At 39.3% G+C, this 26,443-nt stretch overlaps 2 protein-coding genes across 4 annotated transcripts in view; both read right to left on the bottom strand.

The window, feature by feature from the left end:
• The window catches only part of tmem104 (transmembrane protein 104), a 71,580-nt gene extending 53,263 nt beyond the window's left edge, over nt 1–18,317 (bottom strand). The window contains exons 1-6 of one of the 2 annotated variants that reach the window (XM_031318819.2): nt 18,047–18,317; nt 17,411–17,477; nt 15,940–16,061; nt 13,748–13,829; nt 7,838–7,944; nt 6,097–6,176 (exon numbers count right to left, since the gene is read on the bottom strand). In XM_031318819.2, coding sequence (XP_031174679.1) covers nt 6,097–6,176; nt 7,838–7,944; nt 13,748–13,829; nt 15,940–16,061; nt 17,411–17,455 — 436 coding nt within the window. In that variant the 5' untranslated portion in view covers nt 17,456–17,477; nt 18,047–18,317. Of the gene's footprint in view, nt 1–6,096; nt 6,181–7,837; nt 7,945–13,747; nt 13,830–15,939; nt 16,062–17,410; nt 17,478–18,046 lie in introns of both variants that reach the window. The other variant, XM_031318820.2, reaches the window with a different exon arrangement.
• A 1,277-nt stretch (nt 18,318–19,594) lies between these two features.
• Nucleotides 19,595–25,108, bottom strand: LOC116063842 (5-hydroxytryptamine receptor 3A-like). Of its 2 annotated transcripts, none has more exons than XM_031318821.2 (9): nt 23,874–25,108; nt 23,604–23,770; nt 23,061–23,105; nt 22,784–22,893; nt 22,159–22,331; nt 21,911–22,065; nt 21,595–21,805; nt 20,504–20,662; nt 19,595–19,904 (listed from the first exon to the last, which is right to left on the bottom strand). In XM_031318821.2, the coding sequence occupies exons 1-9, from the start codon at nt 23,911–23,913 to the stop codon at nt 19,633–19,635; spliced, it is 1,332 nt and encodes a 443-aa protein (XP_031174681.1). In that variant the 5' UTR covers nt 23,914–25,108; the 3' UTR covers nt 19,595–19,632. The 2 variants fall into 2 exon arrangements, with proteins under 2 accessions (XP_031174681.1, XP_035853003.1); XM_035997110.1 differs by having other exon boundaries at nt 23,604–23,767.
• Nucleotides 25,109–26,443: the final 1,335 nt, after the last annotated feature.

Below are 26,443 nucleotides of genomic sequence, written 5' to 3'. Positions count from 1 at the left end.
TCGACTAAAACTATGGAGGATAGGAATGACTTAAATGTGACAAAAATGAATAAGCATTTTTGTATAAATACTAAGACTAAATCTAAAATAGCTGCCAAGATTAACACTGTACTGAATAATTGTAACTAAGTACTGAGTAGGACACTTGAATAAGAGACTTACTAGCGCTCTTTGGTGGACAAACTATGTAACGGCAATTTTACAAAAACATTTAAGGCATCGCCATACGGCAACCGAAATATGTATATATATGCAAATGCCAATATACATTAAGCTAACATGGAGCATTTTTTTTCTTTTTTCTTTTCAACACCCGGGTAACAGCCTTTTCACCCTGTTGAGGTAGATCATAGATGCTATTTCTTCTTTAGGCTTTAAGCAGAAGTGACATATCCTGGACATACCTCGGCACTGTGCTTCTTCTATCAAACTGCCTAATAAAAGCCACTTAAAAGAAGCAAGTATCCTCCATCTTTTCACTGCTGTGCAATCATGCAAACACACCTTGAACCCAGACATTAGTTTCCTGCTAAGCATGAGTCTTACAAAATCTGAGCTACTTCTATCACTTTCTCCCCCATAGCTCCACATCTGCCTCTAAACACCGGGAAGCAGAGCTGAGGTGTGAAAGGCCTAAACTGATTCTAAAGTTACAACATAACAGGACATTTATTTTAAGAAACAAATCAAGCTTTCATGGAGCGAGTTTCTATCCTGGGACTCAACTTGTAATATCCATCTGTTTGGTTGATCACAGTTAGCCATTATAACACCCTCTCTGAAATTAAAGTGCATCTCTTACAAAGCTGACACAGAAAAGTATCGTAGCAGTGGCGTATGGAAAATGATTGGGCTGCAAGCTTTTATCTTCCCAGTGGCTCAGGCACTCCAGATTTTCATTTTGCCAGCGCTCTCAATGCACAAGTATGACATTTAGGTAAAAAGTCACTTAAGAATTAAAAATGAATGTGCCCATGTTTAGCTCTCATTAAAAGATAGAAGCCTGGGTTACAGCGGAGTAAATCACTATTCGCTAAGGGTGTCACGATTTCGATTTTAAATAAAAATCGACCGAAATTAAGTCACAATCTCGAATTTCGAATTAAAAAATGGAATCGTCGATGCTGCCACGCCCCCATGTCGTATCTGGTCGGCGTGCCAAGCGGAAAAAACCATAGACAGTATATAGAATGGACCAACAGATCCCGTTGCTCTGGACGGAGACCAGTGAAGGATATTAGAAGCACTTTTCCGGTGAGTGCTGAGCGTTACTGCGCAGCCTCCAACTGAGAGAGACGACATAAATGTGACGTGAGCAACCTGTCTGAAAGTTGGAAGTCTTCTGGTAGTTGTGCCAAGAGAAATCTCAATCATTCCCAATCTTGGAGAGACGGAGAGCGTAGGTATATGTAAGGAGATAACATAGGCACAGGCTAATCATTGCTAACTAAAAAGCTAGTTAACATTAGTAATTAAACCTAAACAGCTAATGTAAGTCAAAACTGTCTGCGAGTTTCTCCTGTACTATACGTTAATTATGCTATTATACTATGCGACAGTAAGTCGCGTGGTTATGACACAATCGTTAGCCTATTTTTACAAAAACGTCTGCTACGGAGCCATAACGTGAGGTACAAGGTAATGGAGCCTTTTATACATTGTCGTGTTTCTTTAGAAATAAACAATGGACAAATAAGAGTCTTTAAACGCTTCAGATGTAAAGTTATTTGCTGTCAAAGTGACGTCAAAATGAATGGCAGTCAATGGAATGCTAACGGGTGGGGGGGAGTGCTTGTTAGCATCAAAATGGCGCCATAGCATCTACGCGTTGTGAGGAGAAGCTTACCACCTTGAAAAAAACACGTGTAGCCTGCTCAAGGTAGCCCATTTCCTGATTGATTCTACCACCACTCCAGTGGAGGCGCTAATGAGCTTGATTACTACACACACAGTAGCAGAAGAAGACCAGCTACACACACACACACACACACAAAGGAACATACAACGATCGCACTCAGCTTGAGCGAAGCGCTGCCCGGCACGAATGAGGTAAAAAAACAGGAGTGAGTCGGTTCATTCTCCCGGTTCAGTGACACTACTCAGGTTAATTAACCAGCTCTTCGGTCAGTTCGTCAACACTAGTGTTGAAGTGCTGCGAGTCAGTGAACCTCCTCTAATTTAGCTACAGCCAGTCAAAAAATAGCATGGCAGGAAACCCATCGACAGAACTTGAACCCCCTCCTCTTTCACTGAAGTCGCCGGTGTGGAAGTATTTTGGATTTCCAGTGAGTTACGTTGACAACGTTCGCGTTGTCGACAAAAAAGCCACAGTTTGCAAGCTCTGCTATGTGCGTGTACCATATTCTTCCAATGGCAGCACAACTAACATGGCAGTTAATCTGTGTGGTATATGTTCAACTGTTCGGAAATAGTTTAAGACACTTAATTGTTCAGAGAAGACTATGGACATGGCTGTTTTATTGTTTTTTGTTTGTTTTGTTGTGAAATTGAATGTCATCTTCTGTGAAGAAGACTGCAGTTACAAAAGAGAAACTAGATGGCAGGTTATAGATACAAGTTAATGTTACATTATGTTGTTAATAAATGTTTTACATTTGACAATGTAGTGTGGTACATTACGAACAAAGGTCAGATATTATATTGCATAAAAGCATAGTCTAAAAATGGCATAGCAACCTGTGCTTTAAAAAATATATATATGTAAAAACCGAGAATCGAATCAAACCGTGACCTTAGAATCGAAAATGTAATCGAATCGAGGATTTGGAGAATCGTGACACCCCTACTATTCGCTGCCACGGTCCTCCGTATGTCAGGGGAGGGACGGCACAATCCTGCTGTTTGCACAGCCACAATGTTAACCAGTACATCACATCACAGACTGAGAGAAAAGCTGAGACAAGATGCCGATGCAAGGACAGCGCTCTGTCAGTCTCTGTCTTTGTGACTTTAGCCAAAGTCATCTTCTTATCTTTCAAATCATCAATGTGAAGGTTATAGTAACACCTTTCCACAGTGGTGCAGATAAACCAGCCCGCATCAACATTCCTGTCAGTGGCTGCAGGTCAGGCTGATACGATACTCATGGCCTTCTTCCAAGCCTGCCCTGCTGCTGCTGCCATGTCAATTTCAGTCCAGGAGGAAGTCAAATGCCCTCTAAGAATGCCTCTTTTTAGAGCAGCAGGAGAGATGCCTTTTAATTGCCTGCAAAGGTGCAGGACAGAAAGACAGCGGGCAGTCACGCCTACTGTTTATTACCTGTGAAGAGTGGGGAAGTGGTGTTAAAACTGTTTTAACGTCCTGTTACTTGATGGACTTGTTTGCACTCTTTGTTATTTAGCTGCTTGAACTCGTGAAGAAAGAGCTGAATACAATTGCCAGTCCAGACTGCAGTTTGCCCTCAGTTGTTACCTTTGCTCCGCTTTCCAAGAAAGACAAACCACTGTTATCAGATGTCGACATCGGTCTTCGCACACCCATAATCCCTTGCAATTTAGGTTTGTTTTCTAGAGTTGGTTTGAATCAAGTTGTCACTTCTAACGAACCGCACAGCCATTCCCCTCGGAAGAGGACTGAGATTTAGATTTTCAGGCACTTTGCTGTAATTGTAAACATCCTAGATGTACATAAATAGCTTCTAATGTGCTTCTTCTTTAATTTAAGAGATTATTTTAAATGCAAATCTATAAAGTCTGAATGCACACTGACCAAGAGGCAGTGCCTAAATAAAGAATCTATAGGGCTGCAAACTAACAATTATTTCCATTATCAATTAATCTGCTGATTATCTTGATTAATCCTTTAATTGTCTGCTCTGTAAAATCTTGAAAAATGCGCATCACGTATCCAGAGCACAGGTTGAAATTAAAATTGCTCGCATTTTCTGACAAACTATAAATAAAAAAATATATTGAATTTATTAACATAGAATACTAAGTATCATTTCAGATACAAACGAGTAAAACATAAACTCAAACTGATTAACTCAATTCAATTTTATTTATAGTGTCAATGTCAAATCATAACAGAAGGTATCCCAGGACACACTCCAGACAGAGACCTAGACCACCCAAAGCAGGCACAATTAAGAATTATATTGTTTAAATATCACCATATTTAAACAATATCGCGTCTCCACCTCTCTCTAAGACAGACGGCTTTCCACTCCTCCTACAGCGTGGCTGTTCAGAACAGATATAAACACTTTGGATTTCCAATATGATCAGACAACAAGTACGTACAAACTAGTTCTGATCGAGCATAATCTGAGCCTACATCCACAGCAGAGTATCAAAAAACTGGCCTGAAAGTACTACAAGTTGGCATCGCATGTCTAGCAGATTTTTGTTGTTTGTTTTTGTTCTTTGAGCAGATAGCTGCAGATTTTTTTATCAAATTTTCAACTTTGTTAAAAAGGTCAACGTTCTTAAATGGTTTGTTTGTGCTAAGGCAACATTTAACATTTGAGACAATATCTAAGAATGTAAATGACAACTTGCTGGACTTGGTAATTGTTTTCATTTGTGCAAAAAATGGAAGCTCTCACACGGGCATGAAAAATGAGTATATCAGTTAGAAAGTGAGCAGGTCGGTGCTGTCAGAATGGACAAAAGAGCTGCGTTTCCCCCTCGTACAGCATGTGCTGGGACTCGTGCCCATCTAATTCATTTCTGATTAGAGTCACTGGGCAGCTCTCCCATAGTATGGAGAGAGAGAGAGAGAGAGAGAGAGAGAGAGAGAGAGAGAGAGAGAGAGAGAGAGAGAAAACTAATTTCCTTACTACGGATCGATACCTCCACGTGCCTCACCTGCACACAGCCTGTTTCATGGTGGGAAAGGTCATCAGCAAAGATGTATTTTTTTTTTTAGCACTTCACCTTTGACGAGCAGGACAGTTGAGCGGAGTGACAAGAGGCTGGATGGATGGCAGCACACTGCAGCTTTAACAGCGTGAGCTGCATGACGGGCACGCATGAGTGCGTTCACACGTGTGGGTGTGAACACGAGCCGAGTGCATGTGTGTGTGTGTGAGACAGTGTGTGTGCGTGCGTGCCGAGTGCTCCACCTAGTGTTGAAACGCTGAAGGGACGGAAAGTGTCGGCACAGATGATGCTGTCAGAGCTTTGACCTTTTGTTGTTGCTTTATCCCTGCGACAACAGGGACGCCACAGACTGTTGAGTCACTCGCATGTATTTAAACAGAGAACGCACACAGACAAGGGGAGGGAGGGGATGAGGAGAAGGGGGTGCTGCATGCAGACACGACCAGGACAATGTACTGAAATGAATGAGGAATGTAAAGCCGCGAAAATATGAGATATGAGATACCGTTGTTGAATATCGCAGTAACAATATTACTTGCGATAAATGAACAGATATTAAAGTGTACTCGGTTCTGCATTTCTGCTGCTTTCAGTATTCTGCTAAAATACAACAAATTGCTTGCTGAATTTAAAACAAATGAAAGAAAATCACTAAAAAAAAGAATGAATGTTAAATTTTCAAGTGCAATTTTCTGCTTATATTTTCTTTCAACTAACACAAAAAAAAATCTCTGAGTGTCTATTGCGATATGTTGCAGCCTTTTGCGATGTGTATATTGCGCAAGTTGATATGGCGATGACGATAAAAAAACTACATATTGTGCAGCCCTAGTTTAAAGGTGACTGTGATTCTGCTTTTTAATTTGCCATCACAAGTTAACGGAGGGTTCACTAGCGCCTAAATCATTCAGGCAGCCTTAACATCTCTGCCACGAGTACAGGTTGTACCCCCCCCCTCTCTCCCACATGCACATTAGGGAGATTAACTGCTTTGATGGAGTCTCAAACAGGTACAATTACAACCAAAGGCAATTTATCCATATATAATTACATCCAATCAGAGAGCCAGCAGCCTTCCTTTGTGAATGTGAGGATCGGACATGAAAGGTGTAAAAAAAAGTTAATTCGGAATCATCCCACACAACCTTCACTGCGCCTCCATAAATGTTACACGTGGCTAATGACGGCGGCGTCTGCAGGTAATTGAATAATGGGCCGTGAGAGTAGAAGCTCGAGGCCAGAGGAATATTACCTTTGTTGAAGAACATGGAGGCCATTTGACCCATCTCAACCCGCTCCAAGATGTCGAATTGATCGGCGTGACCTCCGGATCTCTCTGTGAAAACATGGAGGCCATCGGCAGTAAATAGCATGCACACAGGAGGCACCTAAATGTCAAAGGGCAGCCTGGTGATTTGATTGGACTTTCTTCTCTGAAACCAAGTCTTGCATTGCAAGGCGTACACTCACTGTCACAGAACATTTAGAAACACTACAAATATAAAGTGTATATCACATCCTACATTACAATTAAGCGGTGTTTACATTCAATGCTTAGCCTATAGAAGTCTTCAATAGAATAAAGCACATGAGCTGGATGTACCAGAAGCAGCAGTGCAACATGACTCCTGGCCTACTGAGACCCCAAACTCTGGTTTAACAGTTTTACAGACTGATCATTTCATATTATAATAATTATACATTATTTATCATATTCTGATAATAAAAGATATAACATAAAATAGGTTAAAAAGTGATTCAAAAACTACAAGTTTGTTGTTCTCCATGGTTTGATTTCATTTAGTGGCTAAACTAAAGTAATGCAACAGCACTCCCATTTTACATGACAAAATAAAAAGTTGACCATTTTATTATCTTGGCATATATTTTCTCAATATTTAAGATCATTTGAACAGCTTAAAATCACAGTTTGATGACCATCAAAATATTGTGTTTATTTTAACACACATTTAATAAAAAAACTAGTACAAATGTAAACTATAGAGCAGTAGCTAAGAATTATTTTCAGGGTGTCAATTACAGAAACACAGTTGAATGAGTGTAACTGGTCTCACACTGCCTGTAGCTCCTCACAGCTCCGAAAATGTCGGTGCAAATTCCCAAATAGGTGTTATTTTATCAAACGGATGACATCTATCGAATCAAAAGGCTTACTTTCTCACCTAAAATGCATAACTTCATGACAGCTTCTTTGTTTGAGTTTAAAAACAGCTTTTGGGCAACTACAGGATAGCAAATCTAGCGACACTGAGCTAAGTAATAGCACTTCCGCTCTAAAATGGAAGTAGGATTTGCCGCAATGCGAAAGTGCCCTAGTTCAGGCAAAGAATAAAGAGAGTATTAGTTTATTTCATATTCTATTTGTTATACTTTATCCGTACATTTTAAATTGCACTATTTTATGCACTATCTTACAATCTAGTTATATTTTTTTACATGCAATTTCTTTTTTTAATACATATTTAGTGAGCATTGTTGGAGGGAGCCTATGATTTTCATTGACAACTTTTTGAATTTTTTTTAACTTGTTCATTTTGCTAAATAAAATCAAGACAACAGTAACAAGGAAATTAAATAATAAAAAAATAAAGATTGTGCAGGTGAGATTAGGAAAACCCCTATGGGCTTATAGAAGGAATCTCACCTAAGGAAGAGAGGAATAATATAGAAAATGAAGAACTACAATTACAACTGCTTCTGTATTGCTGCGCATTTTATAATAAATAACTTGAAACTTATCTTGGTAAGATATTTAAAAAGTATAAAAAAAAAAAACACTTGGATGACCCTCAAGGAATCTAGTTAATTTTGACTAGAAAACATCAGCAAAGGTAAACCTTTAAGAGTGCAGTTTACTGCTTTCTCCATCTTCTGATCTTCAGACACATTGATTTACCAGCACCAGTATTATGTCCAGTGCAGTCTAAGATGGTTTGTAATAAAAACTATGTACCATAAACATTAAAATGAACCTATGATACTCACGAACAGACAAGATAGGCTTGGTTTCTGGCTCCGACCGTCCTCGCACCATGACATCATCATCCGAGTACTCGGAGGTGGAGTCGCTGTCATGGACCTGTGGAGACAACATGAGTGTGTGAAGCTCGGTTTTAGACGCCTGTTTTCCTAATTTCTCGACATAAACAACAGTCAGTTTACAAGCGATTAACACGGTGCTTATTTGCTCTGTATATGTGACGCAGGGGGGAGACAACATCTGGAAATTACAAGCAACAGCTGGGACACACTTTGCAGAATGGAGCACTTCACAATTCACACCGATAGCATACCCGCACATCGCTTGTTATCATTTCACAAATTCTCTGCATTAATGCCAGTTAGCCATCGATGATAGTCAACTTTGGGAGTGTCAGCATGAATGAATGCAAGACACGCTTGCCGGGTCCGACGGAGGAAGAGGAGATGAGGAGTGACAGCAGCTAATGGCTCGGTGACAAACAGCAAATATAAGCAAGCCAACGCAATAACAGATTAATGTGCAGCTACGGATCAGACGCTTCCTTTATTGCTGCCTCAAGGCATGAACAAAGTCAAAATAACTTTGTAAAACGCAGTCAAACACCAGGCTGAATCCTAATCTCTACTCCATGCAGGGGAATGTGAAAAGAAAGCGGAGCAGTTTCCCATGATGCAACCAGGACGGAGCAATGGCAATATTAGTACACATAACGTACCACGTATTGTCTCGAACTGGCTGAAAGAAATTAATTAAAATTAAATTATGAAATGAAAAAGGCCATCTGATTAAAAAAGTTTTAAGTCTTACTAACTATACTGTCATTTCTGAGAAAGAAAATGATAGCTAATGGAAATTTGATCAGAAGGCTGCTGGAAAAGACAGTACTAATTACAGGTGAAAGAAGAAGATTTCAATTTTTACACTACCAATTTATTCGTTTTAATTAGTCGCTTGTGTAATCTAGAGTGATTCTCAAAGTAAGGTCCGTGGACCCCCCCAGGGGTCTGTGGCCCTCTGCCAGGGGGCCCGTGAAAAGTTAATTAATTTAAATGATCATTATATATATATTTTTTTCATTTTGTAGAAAAGGCTTCATAGTTCAATGAATGATATTTTAATTTTTAAAATCTAAAAAAATTATCTGACGAATTGCATATTATTTAAAATAATCTGAATCCGGGTTTTATTTAGTCTATGAATGCTCTGCGAGTAAAACACTTCACTCTTGGTGTGTGTGTGTGTCTGTGTGTGTGTGTGTCTGTCACTTTATGAGTTTTTTCAACATTAATACGAGTTCCTCCAGCCTGCCTATGGTCCCCCAGTGGCTAGAAATGGTGATAGGTGTAAACCGAGCCCTGGGTATCCTGCTCTGTCTTTGAGAAAATGAAAGCTCAGATGGGCCGATCTGGAATCTCCTCCTTATGACGTCATAAGGGGAAAGGTTACCTCCCCTTTCTCTGCCCGCCCAGAGAATTTGGCCCGCCCATGAGAAAGAGAGAGACATCATGGCTTGCAAACAAGCGAAGCATGGCAGTTGGTCAAGGCCACACCCCCCCCCACCCCCCCCGGACTGGCTCTAGTAGCTGTAATTCCGCACCAAGGCTGAATTTCGGGAAAGAGACTTCAGATACAGTATTAGGGGACCACTAAATATATATATATATAAATATATATAAATTTATAAATATAAATATAAATATATATAAATAATATATAAATAAATATATATATATAAAATAAATTTATATATAAATATAAATATATATATATATATATATATATATATATATATATATATATATATATATATATTGTGATGGCCATTTTTCACCATTTCCTGACAAAACCGAGAAAGTTTAATTTAACAGATTTATTTAAAATTATTGTTAGTTGCAGCTCTCATATAGAGGATAAAGTTTCTAATAATAAAAATAATATTAGACGAATCATTTACATGGGTTTAACTTGAAGGTTTCTGTTTGTTAAACTGAACACAACTAACTAAACTCTAATAACTTTTTAAAATATCATCTCTAGTTTGCCTGTAATTATTCCCAAATAACAGCTCTTTCTAAGAAACTTCCTACAAAACTATTAGGAAATGACAGATAAAAAAAAAGTGCTGCTGTTATTTCTTTAAGGATTTGTAATATTTGGGGAGAGAATTAATACGATCTAGTAGCACTCCACTTAGCCCAGCAGAGGGCAGTCACATCCCCAGCCAGTGCCAAACATTAACTATTTAATCAGAACATCACTCAGGCTTAGATGCAACACAACTCAGTAAGGTGATATTTTAAGCTACACATTTATGGATGTCCTATAAAGAGTCTGTTCACATCACAAGGCCAAGTTTGATACTGTGCTTTATCTTTTTCTTTAGTTTTCCATATGAACTGATGACTTTTTTCTCCAGCAGGTAATGCAGACAGAAGGACTATTATATAACTCACGGTGTCTAGGTTCCACCTTATACTGTATGTGAGGCTTTCTTGGAAAACACACATGATGATGCATCGCTTTATTCGTTAATATGCTTCGCTTAAGCAGAGAGAAATGAAAAGCATTCAGCGGTAAAGGTTTCCAGTTTCATCCCTCCTTTCTTTTCCATTACGTGGGAGGAAAAAAGGCTGAGAGGAGTACAGGAGCCATGAATCAAGGTGAGTGTTTGGGGCTCAGTTAGAGCCGGGCTATTGTACTCTGGCTCATAACTCCTCAACTGGAAACCCACAAGCATCAAGCAAGATGAATTCTGTACCGGGGGAGAAACAAAAAGCAAAGGCCGCACCATTTTAAGTCTTTTTCCAAGTCAAAGTAAAAATGATTGAAAACTTGGTTGTCTCCCTTGGTAATCGTGTACAGTCCTTTACTTACATCCAAATTGGGTTTCTTATAGACGGGTGGCTAGAGACACATTTCACTTGTGCTACGATTGGACGATAAATAAAAAATACAGCTTCCTATTAAAAAGGGGAATGTCTTTGCAGGCTTCAAACATGAAATATTTTATTGTCTAGTAAGTTTTACTGGGCTACGAATGAAAACAGTCATTGTTTCTCTCCAGAGAAGCTCAAGTGTGAAAGAAGAGACACCCTTGTGGTAATAAACTTCAGTTTAAATAAGGAAGACATCAGGGATGAGAGAGGTCACTCAGCTTTGGTGCTACAGAGATACCGTGAGCTTAAAAATGGGATGTTTAAGCAAACTGTTTTTGTAATGCCTAATATGAGATGTGAGCCTCACTTCAGTTATAATAATGATATAATAAAGAGTATTTCGTGGCTGTATGTCGCAATGTTAATGATAGAACACAGTCACTGTGGGGAACCACAGTGACTGTGTTCTTTCATTAACATTGTGACATACAGCCACGACTATAATTAATATGGCCTGATCACGTGAAATACATCCTTTTAGTGTTACAGTCAAAGAAGTCTACAGTATGTCCTGTCTCTCCCCAACATGCTTTCTGACACAAACCGGGCCAAACTCATATGTGTAACCAACATCGCTGCCAAATGAATCACTCTCCCCACTCCCACACTCTCAGATCTCAATTTTAAGGCCATCACACGCATCGCAACCACAATAGCACAGGACAACACACACCCACTCGGCACCATACTGCCCTCCGGACGCAGGTACAGGACACTGAGGTGCAAGTGAGCTCGCTTTGGCAAAAGCCTGGTGCCTGCAGCCATAGCAGCCCTAAACAAGAGACCCAGATAAACCACTGCCACTTTGTCTGTGTTATTCCCCTGCACGTCATTCTGTTATGCAGTGGTGGAAGAAGCATTCAGATCCTTTACTTAAGTAAAAGTACTAATACCACACTGTAAAAATACAAGTAAAAGTCCTGCATTGGAAATGTTACTTAAGTAAAAGTATGTAATTATCATTAGAGAAACTTAAAGGACAATTCCAGCGCAAAATGAACCTAGGGGTTAATAACATATGTGTACCGAGTCGACCGTTCTCTGGGATCTGTTTTCATGCTAATCAAATGTGTCTCTAGCTTTAAACAAGCTACCGCAAACGGGTGGTTAGCTGCTAACGCTACCTTTCGGGGCAGATGGTAAATCGTCATTCGACTGCTCATGACTGTTTTCCAAGATGGCGCCCACATGTAAGCATAAACACTACTGTCAAAACTATCTTTTTAATAAACTGTCTATACACTTACAAAGTTCTCAATGCTTCGGTTTACATGTAGGGTCCCTCATTATACTACCGTTGAAGTGTGGTGCTATTCTGAGCCTTGTTAGTGGTATAAAATAGCGATTTACCATCTGCCCCGAAAGCTAGCGTTAGCAGCTAACCACCCGTTTGCTGTAGCTTGTTTAAAGCTAGAGACATATTCGATTAGCATGAAAACATGTCCCAGAGAACGTTCCACTCGGTACACATATGTTATTAACCCCTAGGTTAATTTTGCGCTGGAATTGTCCTTTAAAAAGTAAAAGTACTCAATGCAGAAAAATCCTCATATTTTAGAAACTGGAAACGATCCAAACAGTTCTGTGTTGTGATCTAATCATTTCAGCTGGACTGGTAGGCGTGTATATTGTTGGGTAGATTAGTTTATAATAAAACATCAGATTGTATAAACTACATGTGTTTTGGGTGCAAAAATCTTAATGTGTAAAGTAACTAGTAACTAAAGCTGTCAGATGAATGTAGTGGAGTACAATATTTCTCTCTGAAATGTAACGTAGTAGAAGTAGAAAGTGGCATGAAAAGAAAAGACTCAAGTACCTCAAATTTAAAATTACTGGAGTACATGAACAGCACTTACCTACAAAATATGATGCTAGAACAACACAAATCCATGCCTGTGTAAAAATCTGTACCATAGCAGGATTTGCAAAAGTCTATTTGTAGGAATCAATTAAACAAACTTAATCCACCGTGAGCCAAAGGAAGAAAGGATAGTTCTCATTAATGTGTCTTGCAGTGTGCTTCTGTATAATTAGACCATCACTCTCCCTGACTGCAGTCCCATTTTGGATGTGTGTTTATTTTGACGCTGATTATTTCACCGGTCTGTTATTAGCTGCCTAACCATGCTTCAACATGTCAGAACAAGACCTGTAGGCACATTAAGCAGAGCTCAGGACTGCATGGATATGTCCCTGCGCTGCATTTATACGACCATTAGTTCCACTGTTTTGCCTGCAGGGTGTAAATAATGTTTGGCTTAATGTCTTATTACCCAGACTCTGACAGAGAGGAACATTTACTTCTTATATTTGGTTTGTCTGACACATCCTTACAACAAATAGAAAAGCATCTATCTGGCCAACATCCTATTAAAGGTCCTATGACATGCTGTTTTTTGGATGCTTTTATATTAGTGGTCCCCTAATACTGTATCTGAAGTCTCTTTCCTAAAATTCAGCCTTGGTGCAGAATTACAGCCACTAGAGCCAGTCCCACAATGAGCTTTACTTAGGAAGTGCCATTTCTGTGTCTGTAGCTTTAAATGCTATTGAGATGGAGAGGGGGGGGGCAAGGTGGAGGGTGGAGGGTGTGTGGCCTTGACCAACTGCCATACTTTGCTCGTTTGCAAGCCATGATGTCTCTCTCTTTCTCATGGGCGGGCCAAAGTCTCTGGGCGGGCAAAGCAGAGAAAGGGGAGGTAACCTTGCTCATTATGACGTCATAAGGAGGAGATTCCAGATCGGCCCATCTGAGCTTTCATTTTCTCAAAGGCAGAGCAGGATACCCAGAGCTCAGTTTACACCTATCGCCATTTCTAGCCACTGGGGGACCATAGGCAGGCTGGGGGAACTCATATTAATGTTGAAAAACCTCATAAAGTGACATTTTCATGCCATGGGACCTTTAATGAAATTTAAAAAAACAAAGAAGGAAAAAAAAAAAAAGTTTGTTATCTCACCTCTTCTCGCTCTCTTCTCTTCCAGCGCAGCTGAGCGTTGGCCGCCGCCATCGCCTCGATCACAAACGTGGTGGTCATGTAGCTGGTGAAGGGAGAGGAAAGAACAGGTTAACAAGAAGCTTTTAATGACACAGAAATGAAATATGACTGGTTGTGAAGTGTAGAAATTGTTCCATCATTTTTCTGGCCTTGACCATTGCAACACTATGTTGGAAACTGTGGTTTGTTTGTTGGCTCCATTAAAGCTTCTCTGTAAAATGCTGACGGTTACCTGTTGCTTTAAGTGAAAACACGTTCACGTAAATGTCAAAAATATAGTTCATTTAAACCCCCAATCACTGATTTGTTGGTTTACAATTTGTGAACCCCAACTACCTCTTCTTGTGGGAAATATCTGTCTCTTTAGCTACTAAATGCTATGATCACCAGCTAGTCTCTAACTGTGTTGGTCTGCTGTTTGCTGCAGGTATAGTACAGTGGCAGTGTACGGCTTTTCCTCTTACAACAACGCTATGAGCACTGAGAGTGAACATGAACAGTAAACAATGAGCCGAAACTCACTATAAAGCTCTGTGAAGCTGAGAGGAGCAGCAGTTATTATTAAAATATTGATTATGGCATCTTTAAATTCTGAAAATAGAAAGACATGAGACAAGACATTTTCACATATAAGCATGTTTTATGTTGAACATTTTTTTTATATGCACCCGTTTTGACTTTGCGATAATTGAACGAATCATTGTAAACCTTTTTATATCGGTTTTATTACAATTATGTTTAATGGCATCTAAGTTTTACTTTATCACAATTCATATTTGGCTGCAAGTGAGAAACTGGCTACACACACAGCACATACTGAATGCCTTTTATTTGACCTCACCTTTTAAAACTGATTTTGTTTTCATATTCATATTTTGAGCAACATTTCTTACTTTAGGGCCAGATCATGCAGCATGAATAAGTAAAACAAAATCTACACACTTTTCACTGGAAAACACTAACATGATTGACTTTGCTATCTTGATATGATTAAAATCTGGCCCTTAAAAGTCCTCTGAATAATCACTTTTATCTTAGCAGGGAACAAACATGATGTTCAAACACATTTTCAATCAATCGATTTTATTTGTCGCATGAAATAGCACGAGGTACAATTCCAGTGAATGGTTATCCCATCAGCTCCCTAAACTTGTGCACGATTCATCCCGAAGCAGAATGTGTCCGTCAGATCAGCGCACAGAAAAAGAGTCACCCGGTTTGACGGCACCGGCACTCCAGGTTTCTGCCAAGTCTCGGCAAAAGGACACCACAGCTCCCGACATCCCGCTGGAAACCAATGGAGACCAGCTCACTGTCCAGCACCTGCACACTGGCCGGCAGAATGCCCAGCAGAGAAGCTCACCGACTGTGTTTAATTCCTCTGTGTCCCCTCTGATGTAGAGATGGACGCAGAGATGGTCTATTGTAGCCATAGGTCATAGCTGGTGATAGCCATCTTCCCCTTTTCTCTGTGTTAACATTTAGAAACTTTGACCGGCTAGGTCAGCAGAGTCAGCAGGAGACTGGTGAGTAGATTTCCCTATCATGATAAGCAACTCATTGTCATGAGATGGCCGCAGATATGGTCGTTAGCTTGAGCTCATCTTCTGCACTTCTCCTCTCCTCTGTGTTTAAGCTCATGTTTACATTTCAAAACGTGGACCAGCCAGGCTAGCAGTCAGCAGGAGACTGGTGAGTTGATTTTTCCTATCCTGATAAGCGTTAAATCTCATTGTCATAAGATGGCTGCAGAGATGGTCTTGCTAGCTTGAGCTCATCTTTTCCACCTTTTCCTCTGTTTACTTCATCAGCTAGCTGGCTAGCTAGCCCATGCTCGCAGAGTCGGCAGGAGACTGGCAAGTTGATTTCCCCGATCCTGATGAGCGACTCTTGGCCACATGCTATCACCGTCAACCACAACTTATTTGTAAAATAGACAATTCAACATTTTTGAATTTTTGCACAGCTGATTGAGAGGTGACTGGAGACTTTCCCCATTCTTCTAGAACCTAAAACGTTTATACTGAATCTGAATATAAACTAGAAAAGAAGGCAGTTGGTTTGTTTCCGTTGTCTCTGTTGTTGCATGCGGGACAGAACGACAGGTTATGCATGTGGGAAATGGTAAGGAGGTCGGGTAGAACAAAACTTACCTCATAAATCCTAAAAAGGCGATGAGTGATAAACTAACCACCCAACCGGCTGTAGCGAAGGCTTTGGGCATCGTCAAAGCTCCTGTTCCCACAATCAGATTGAACATATACACCAGCCCCACCTGGAGAAGACATGAGCAGGATGAGAGGCATAAGACATCTTCAAGTATAATATGGCTGCTGACATTCAGCAATCATTTCATTTTCTGCTGTATTATACTTGCTTAAAGTGCTCATCTTATACTTTTGGGCTTTTCCCCTTTCCTTTCTTGTGTGTATATATATCTTTTTTGTGCATGTTATAGGTTTACAAAGTAAAAAAAGCCCAAAGTCCACCCCAAAGGGACTTACCATCTCCAACAGAAAACACTGTTCACAAACTGCTCCAGACAGCTCTATTGTGTCCAGCCTTTACTGTGACAAACGTGTGTCACTTTGTAACCAACGTTATAATGTTCGCCAAGCTGCTAGCGTGGCACTCCCTCATACTCTGCTTCTGACTGGCTAGTAGTCCTTACCTAGCTACTGCGCATGTGCGACTCCCAACAAAGATGGAACAGAAGTGAGATGTCTCACTTTGTAGCTAAAACAGAGAGCTCAATACACAGGGTGAAAAGAGGAGCTGCAGCAATGTGCAGTACAGCAAAAATATGGTGTTTTCTGAACATTAAACCATGTAAACCTATTTTGATATAACCTCTAAATACAATTATGAACCTGAAAATGAGCATAACATAAGCACTTTAAATGCTAAATCTCAAGCACTACAGTATTAGGTGTTCCTCAGGTTGATAAAGATCAGACTACTTGCTGAATTATTCAGCCCTTGTCAAGAATGACAACTGGGCTACTTAGATAGCACTACCTCCTATCTGGAAGCAGAGTGCTTCAACGATTCAAAGCTTTAACCAGCAGAACTTAATCTTTGTGGAAACGTCATGCTGACGTTTGCAGTGTGTGAATCAAATGAGTTGTCAAAACTGAGTTCAGACCATAAACACGCCTGCTATGTAAAAAGAAGGATGTGTAAGCAATCTAACTTCCTCTTTATTCTTCACTGCACAAGTCTCATATGCACCATCCCTTCTCAAAAAGACATTACTCATTTGATTACCCAAAGAAAGTTTCACTTGAAAAATGTTTACTAAGTGTTTAAAACATAATGAGCAGTGGAAATCAGTAGCTCGAAAACACAAGGTAATGGTTAAAGTACCTGCAAGTAATCAGAGAAGAATACTACAACTTCTTTACCTCAGAGCTCTAAGTGTAAACTGTGATATAACATTTTAACTGCTGCAATCATGAGGACTTTGCATTCAAAATGTATCCACTGCAGCTCCTAGCCACCGAAATATGTCATTTATTGACAACTCACAGTTTGTTCAGAGCTCTCCCTTTACAATTAAATGCATGCCTGTGCTTAAATAATAATAAAACAAGAATTAACCACAGCATCCTGCATGATACTCACAAATGGGGAGTAGGGTTCCCCGCTCTCTGTAATTCCACCTGCCATGATTGATGACACAGGTCCTCACCTAAAAGGAAAAAACAACAGTTGTTACTACTACTACAACAACAACAACAACAGTGATAGCCAGTTCGATCACTTTCATTTCTTATTCAACTTTACTTTACTGGCATCAAAATTAAGTATTGCTAAAAACCTGTTGTTCAAGGTCTATAATGTAAGAATAAATATTGGGAATGTAAGAAAACAGATTTTAAAAAGTGGTTGATCTGTTTTCTCTTGCATTGAAAAAGAACTCCAGTCACATATCTTGCAATTTAGTATTTTTATTACCGTTGACAAAAGAAATGCGCTTATACTAGACATCATTCAAGATATGTCTTAATCTTTAAGGACCACTTTTCAATTCGGCATGCACATGATTCACATAGCACCACATATTTTCATTGCAAATCGTCTTTTACCAAAAGTCTACCGACCACTACTGTGTAGTTCGGTGACAGAGAGTGTGGAGGCAACTTAGAAAACAGCTATTATTTTCATTTGATTCAGGACAGTGTTTTATTTATTTATGGACTACAGAATGCATGTCATTAATGAAAGTCATTATTGAAAACAAAAGGAAACACTTCTCACCTTACTTCTTCCCAGTGTATTTTGCAAATGTAGCTGCTAGGCTAACAGGATGCTCCAAGCTGTCATGTGGCTCACTAGCTAGTTGAAAAAAACGCAGAACTTTGCCACCTAGCTAACATGAGCTGTTTTCCTTGTAAGATAGTTAGAGGGAAGTCAGTGTGAACCAAATGTTTGGAGAAAAACACCTCCCACTGGGCTAGCACGGCTCTAGCTAAGTGAAGCAGTAAACTAAACAACCAGCTGTCAGCTGACCTCCCTCTAAAATAAACTCACACTTCCTGTAGTAGCTTTCAAAGTAAAACCTTCTCTGTCTAACTTTAAAGGTTGATATGAGAAAGCTTTTATTATGAAGGCTAAATGGTATTGTCTTATGTTTAGCCAAAGATAGCTTCATGCACCTGTTAGTTGGTTTGCTCGGTCGGTAGTCTGTGCGGTAAAAACAAATCACGAGGTCCAATCACATCCGACTGTGGGAGCATGTTTTGTTTAACTAATATGTCTAGTCATATGACACATGTACATGTCATATGACATGCATTCCTGTCTGCACTCTGAGCAGTGGTGGAATGTAACTAATTAGCCTACATTTACTTAAGTACTGTTAAGTATAAAATTGAGGTACTTGTACTTAAGTATTTTCCATTCCATTTTATATCTTCAGCAGCAAAAATGCCAATTACCCTCCTGTACTTTTATTTTGTGTCACGTATACAAATATATATATATAAAAAAAACGCCAATATAAAGAAGAATCAACTTTATTTTAATCCAACACATCATATAATTGAAACATTTAATAACATGCTGTATATACAATCAATTTCATAATCTTCTTGTTGCAGGTTGTGAGCTCATGTCTGAAAAGATCAGTGAGATCTGTTCTGCACTTTAAAAAATAATTATAAGAATAAATAAAGGACAGAAAATGTAGAAGAAACATTTAGGGGTTAGAAACAGTAATATATATATATAGTTACAATAGTTAATAATCCCATTGTAATCTCATTTAAGAGCATGCACTGGCATAGTATACACATATCTAATTCAGTGTTTCTCAAATGGGGGTACATGTACCCCTAGGGGTACTTTGGAGGACTGCAGGGGGAAAGTGACATTGCAAAATGTTTTTCAGTTACAAGGCTGTAGTTACTTCTACGTCTTTTTTTTCTCCATGTTTGTCGCTTTTTTCAAAGTTTTTCTCACTTTTTTTTAATTTGTCTCTTATTTGAATTTTTTGCCACTTTTGTCGCCCTATGCCTTCCTTCTTTCTACTGTGTTTTTTTTCGAAGTTTTTATTACTATTTTCGACCTATTCTTGCCTTACTTCCTTCTTTCTACCGTCTTTTTCCAAGGTTTTGTCGGGTTTTTTTTTTAAAGTTTTTGTCGCCTTTTTTGATCAGCATTTAAATGTTTTCCAGGTACAAGGCTGTTGTTTAGTAAATCTATCGATAACATTGCTGTATTGTTCCTCTTTATATAGACTTTTTTTTTCTACCAAAAATTATTCATGCTGGTTAGGGGGTACATGACTTAAAAAAACTGTTCAAAGGGGGTACATTATTGAAAAAAGCTTGAGAACAACTGATCTAATTACTATTAATATATTGTGAAACCCACACTGAATACATGTGTCTCAAAAAAACTGCAACAGCTACCAAATAGAGGGTGAAGAAAACAGAGTCTATGATTTGGGCCAGTCTTCTGTAGTGTCCAGGCTTTATCTTGGTTTTGTCTTGTCCTTCAGCTTCCTGTCGAGCGGCCTTCACTTCCTCCAGGATTAGTTTCAGCAAGTCGCGATCATCGGGCTGATCCAGAGGAAAGGAACTTTTCTCTGGGGTCTCTTCAGCTCCACCAGGCTCTGTGTGGGGAAGGAGAAAGACAATTCAGCATGCTAAATAGGAAAATGCAAAGTTGGGATGTGAACTGCTTAAAGTGGCTATAATCAATATTTGCATAATACCAATGTATGAAATAACAATGTAAAAACAATGTGACAATGTAAAAGGGGTCACTCATGATATTATGTCAGATGTGACGTCCAAGTTGCCTAAAAATCAAGGAACCCTAATTTTAAATGAAAGGCCCACTCCATCTGCATTGTTTTCCGGGATTTTCAAATAGAAATGCCAACTAGCAAAATAAGGGCTTCAGTTCCCCGCCTTAAAGTGCTGTCTGACGGCAGGGTAGAGCCGGTAAAAATATTTTAAATATAGCAAAACAATAATTTTACCTCGCAGAAAACTGGAGTTGTGGGTCTTGCACTCCCTCGAACGCTAAGTTTGTTTGTGTTATTGTGTGTGTGAATGTGTCTGCTAGTATTTACACATTATGTCATGTTTGATAAATTTGGTTTGTTTGATCAAAAAGGGGTTTAGTAGAAAACTTTCAATCTGACAACAAAATATCTTACACAAATAACAAAAAAACATTTCTGTCTTTAGTTGGCAGAAAGTGTACCTTTGTGATTGTCGGCTTCCAGCTGAATATCCACTTGGGCATTAACGGAGCTTTGAGCCTTGTTACCACAGCAACCGTTGAGATCAATTAGGAAGCTCACCAGCATGGTCTCCAGAATGCTCAGCCCCACCATGGCGAAGATCGTAACACAGTACCTGGCTAGAAAAAGGTGCAGAGACATTTGCGGTCAGTGTAGTCTTGCCAGTAGGTCTGGCTAGTCCACACAACATCCTGGGATGGGAGAAAAATGTGCTCTGGTTTATTGGCATTTCTTTAAACCAATCACAATTGGCATGGGAGGCGCTAAGCCCCGGACGGAGGAATGGTGCTGCTGCAAAATAATCTCGGGAAGGAACTTGTTTTGGTGGAACATGTGTACGTTCAAAAGTTGTTTTAGTCGTGCAACAGAAAACTCAGATTGGACAGATTAAGAGCAGTTAACCATAGTCCTCATAAATCTACCAGAGTTTAGAATGCCAAATCAAAGAATGCGGAAGGTGACTGACATACGGCTGAAAAGTGGGACATTGGGGGGAATTTCCGGCGGCAACTGAACAATCCGGAAATGAAACATCGTCGATAGGGGCTGCATCTCATAACCCTCATTTGATAGCACCTCAACTCCTCGGTCCTCAGCTGAACCGGAACTTGTTCTGTCCCTCCTCCGTGAAGGCCGTCTCAAAGCTCTTATTTCTGCCCCGAGGACCAAGCATCGAGGAGGGATCCCCGAGGAGCCATGAGCAAAGATACACGAGAGCAGCCTTCCTGGAAGCCATGCAGCTGAAAGCCCATGCCAACTCTGCCCATACAGCTGACCAATTCATGTAACGCTTCAGAGGAAAGTACATCTCATCCCTATAAAACACATTTGCTCGTTGCCTCTCTCCTCCCATGATTACCTCGCAACTCTCCCGTGCCTCCTCGGTGGGAGGGACTAAGACGCGAGGAAGGGAGGCAAGTGGAGGAGTCGAGGAAGCCATTTAAGGGCTAGAGATTCAGCCATAGACTATGGTCAGCGCAATGTTGTTGACACCAGTAAAGCAGATGCTGAAAAGTTAAATCTGTGGCCTGAGGTCTGCGCGGCATCTTACCTATCATCGGCAGCCTGTCTTCAGTAGAGGGCAACATGTCTTTAAGAATCAGCAGTAGGACGGAGATGGACAGGAGGACAGTCACTTTGAAGCTCAGCTTTTCACCTCTGGCCTCACTGATAAAGAAGGTGGCCAAATCCAGGACCAGAAAATACAACAGTGGCACGATTAAATTGATAACATAAAGCATTGGCTTCCTGCAGAGTGTAACCTGAAAAAACAAACAATTCATTTGAATATAAATTAGAGACAAACAAACACAAACACACACACACACACACACACACACAGATATGTCTTACACATATTTTCTTACCCTGTATATAAGTTTGTTTCCCACACCTTTGTAAAAAGACATAGAAACAATGTCCATGTGAATGAGTTGCCATTCTCCTTGTGTGACCATGATCTGCTCTGAGATTTGAGTAAGCACCGTGTCATTGTAGACTGTTCCCAGTGTTATAGTATTCGCTGAGTGGAGAAAATAAGCATTCAATAATAATTACATAAAATATGTTCCAAAGCAGTTGATATATCAAGTGCAGTTCATCTGGTGTGCTTTACCTTGTGAGTTCATGGATGAAAATGTGATATTGCAATGTTGCATATCAAAGGGGAACAGGGTGAGATTCATCTGACAGGTGGAGGTCAGCAGCTGACGTGTGTTTGCCAACACCATGCCACTGGGAGACAAACTGACAAATGGACTTTCTTGAATGCTCCCAGCATCAGAGGTACTGAAAAAGTAAAGTAGGTTTTCTTCTTCAAAAATTGACAGAGGTTTTATCAATATAGAGATCTAAACAAGTCACAGCAGCTATCACCAGGTTCATAATTCAGAATCCAACGCTGTACAAATGTCGGTGTTTTCTTTCTCCTGTACATACAAATACACATTCATTTTACTAGTAGAGTAGTAGAGTTATAGTATGAAACACATTTTTATTTTATTTTTAATTTTTTCTCAGCAGAACATCTGTTCTACACAGAAAATGATGCACAAAAAAGGGTTAGGTTAGGTTAGGGTTCACCCAGTAGAGTGTGCGCTCAAATTTGACCCACGGCCCTTAGCTGCATGTTGTCGCCCCTCTCTCTTCCATTTCCTGTTTTCAAGCGGTTCTATCAATTCAAGGCCATAAAAGCCCTAAAAAATAATAAAAGAAATAAAACAAAAATCAAAATGCCATACTCCTCTTGGATATGCATATCTGGGATCCAAAGCATGGATCTAGGGATGGTCAGCATGTTAATCCCACAAAAGTCGGATGAATTCCAAGTTAGGAATTCATTTATCCAATGCTGGGGAGAGAAAAAGCTGCGTTTATAACATTTCCTGACACATGTTGATGAGTGCAAAGAGCCATGACTGTAAGCCTGAAGCCAAACGATGTTGATAACAGATCACTGAGGTTTGAAAATGCACCTAATCTCAACATGATTATGTCTGTATTTACTTAATGTCTTACCATTCGGGTCCAGATGTGACTCGTGAAAGTTTGTGACTTCTCATCCTGCAGAAAATCAGCAGCACCGTGGTGAGTAATTGTGGGCATTTACAACAGTAACAGCATGTTTACTTGAAAGGATCGATTCACTAAAACCCCACATTTTGGAGAATGTAGTTTGTGGTACTGTTGAAATGAACCCTCATTGATATAAAGGAGGTGAACTAAATTCACCTGTCTGTACAACACAATGTTAGACTGCAATAGTTTCAGTTGGGTGTAACCTGTCAACTGAGTGTATGTTAACTAGCACTCAAATAAATTTAGTAAAGTAAAATGTACAATACTTCCTTCTGAAATGTAATAATAGGTACAATATAATCAAAATACTTAAATAAAACACAGGCCTTGAGTAAAGGTACTTTCTTACTTACATAGATACCACAACGGATAAGTGCAAAAAACATATTTGTGTTTCGAGTGAACTGACCCTTAAAAAAATAGAAACGCTCATGAAAGTGATGAACTCTGAAAGCTCAATGTATACACTTAAAATACACTTACCACTTGTAAAATACCACACAACAACATGTCAATCTGAACAAAGGTGGTCTTATTCCAGTATTTCACTGGTCGCACAATCGCTAGAAGATCATTTGTTGTTGTCAGGTTCAAGTGTTCCAGAAGGCCGATGTATGAGCAGTCTGAAGTCTGACTGCTGGACACACCTGCTGGGAAGGAGACAAAAAAAAACAACTTTATAGACAAGGAAAACATCTTCATTCCAACATTAGTGAATCCAATCAAAACCAATATTTTCATTTAATAACTCACCTATTAAAGCAAGAACAGCTAGAGTCCTCAGAGCTGACATGGCTGCTTGTCTTCATCTCAATCTGAGCAAACCCTTTTAAGCTGCAACGCTGTGCTGCATAGCCAGCAGAACAATGCAGCAGTGTAGATTCAATAATTGAATTGTGAGTGAAAGAAATTTTCTCTTTGCTTCTGTGGTCTGTTGGTTTCTGTGAGTTAAGGAACAAAAACACAAATCATCTGTGCATTTCTATTGTTGACCTGCAGCTGAAGCAAAAAGTCAACATGAGGAGATCTCAGTGTAACATCAGTGGAAAGGGTGCCAGTGTGTAAACAGAACAGTTCCCGATGCTAACAATGCCTGTGTTCAAGAAAAAAACAAACAATGAAATGATTCCAGATTATTTTAATTATAAAATGTAAAAAAATAACCTGCACATACTGTAAAAAGAATAGAACAGTAATATCTGAGCAGCACATTGTTAACATGTTAAATACCACCCAGAGTCTCCTGTGTTTGCAACAGATGGAAAACATTTTCCTTAAGCTGGTTTCACACAAGAACAACAGAATCCCAACTTTCTTATTTTTGAGATCGTTTCATCAGAAGAATGAACTTTCAGTATCGTGGCAAATGTTTTTTAACTTGAATATCAAAGTTCACTCTTAAACTTGTGAATAGTAGTTTGACAAATTAATCTTAACTCAAGGCCCATTTACTAACTGGTTCTTTATCAGCTTATTGGCTGATGAAGATGTCAATGAAAGTCTAAGAGAAAGCAGTGGTGGAAGTTTTTTACTTAAGTTTTTCATTTTATACTTCTTATCCATCACATCTCAGAGAGAAATATTGTACTTTTTACTTCACTAGATTTGTTCAATAACTTTAGGTACTTTGTAGATTCAGATTATTGATAGAAAAACATATAAACTAATACATTATGTATTATTAAGCTATTCAGCAGCAATTCAAATGAGCTCCACCTTTACCAGCTGCATTAAAGTAATGAACACATTAATGCATCAATAATTGTAATCCAATAATAAATATTCTGAAATGGGCCGTTCTGCGTTTGAGTGCTTTTACTTTTTGTACTTTAAGTATATTTTGATACCAATACATTTGTACTTTTATTAAGTAAGTTTTTGACTGCAGTACTTTAAAGGTGCTGTAGGTAGGATTGTGAAGATCCAGGACTTAGCCAAAAAATGTGAACATCGACAACTTCTCAGTCCCTCCCCCCTTTCTACTAAAGCCCAAAATGGTCTCCTAAGCCACTCCCCCCACAATGGAGAATGAATGTGTGTGCATGAGCAGTGATTGACACACAGTTAGACACCCCCTCTGGCCATGATTGGTGCATCTGAACAGGGAGCTGTGGATTTTTTTTTAATTACCTGCTTCATGTAGTTCTACTTGAATATAGGGTCAGTTTCAGCAAATATGACAGAAAGTTAGTTTTAGAAGTCTTACCTACTGCACCTTTAACTTGTAACAGAATATCTGTTCATTGTGGTATTTTTTATTTTAACATACAGTAAGTAAAAGGTCGGAGTACTTCTTCCACCACTGAGAAAATGTTGGTAACTGGACCTGAAGCTGAATTAATTAAATAATTTGAGTTATATTTTCCAATTTTGCTAAATTACCATTTTCAAACAAGAGAAGTTAACTTGGACTGTGTCTATTTGAATACAGCCTCTCAAATAGAATACATTGGATAAATTGTATGTGCATTAAGACACAACTTCAGAATAAAAGCAGTTTAACATTTTTCCCCTAAAAAGCACGAAAACCAGTTGTTTCCCATGTTTTGAACCTGTCCCAAAGAACGTCCCTAAATTACCCTCAAGAAAATGTGAATTGTAACGATTCTTTAATTTAAAGATACACGTTATTGTTTTATTATAGGACTAATATCCCCAATCCCAATATTTTCCTCCCAGCTCACTGTTGATGTTTTAAAACTCAACTGATAAGAAGGGGGACTTCCTTAGACACACTGAGCTTCTCTCTCCTCTTTCCATTTGTGTGCATCCATGTCCCAGAAATGTTTGTTACTAACTTAGCTCTGGGGAGCTTATTCCCCTGAGTTGTTATGTTTTTTTTCGCCCAGCATGTTTCCTTGGACGTCCTGCTATGCTCTGTGGTGTCCTGCTGCATCCTGCTACATCCTGTAACGCCCTGCAGTGCCATAAACTACTACGACTACTATTTCTAGTCATAGTTCCATTATCTTTATTGTGACTATTATTGCCACTGTTCATCACACCCCCAACCGGCGTCGTCAGACACCGCCTACCAAGAGCCTGGGTCTGTCCGAAGTTTCTTCCTAAAAGGGAGTTTTCCTCACCACCGTCGCACTAAATGCTTGCTCTTGGGGGAAATTACTGGAATTGTTGGATCTTTGTAAATTATAGAATGTGGTCTAGACCTACTCTATCTGTAAAGTGTCTTGAGATAACTCTTATGATTTGATACTATAAATAAAATAAAATTGAAATTGAATGTGTATTGAGTACTGTAACTGAATCCAGAAGTGTATCTTTAAATTAAACAAATACACTATCACTAACACTGTATTTTTTGC

This window comes from Sander lucioperca, chromosome 21, assembly GCF_008315115.2.
Source record: "Sander lucioperca isolate FBNREF2018 chromosome 21, SLUC_FBN_1.2, whole genome shotgun sequence".
Taxonomy (NCBI): Eukaryota; Metazoa; Chordata; class Actinopteri; order Perciformes; family Percidae; genus Sander; species Sander lucioperca.
This window is presented reverse-complemented; position numbering and strand designations above follow the sequence as displayed.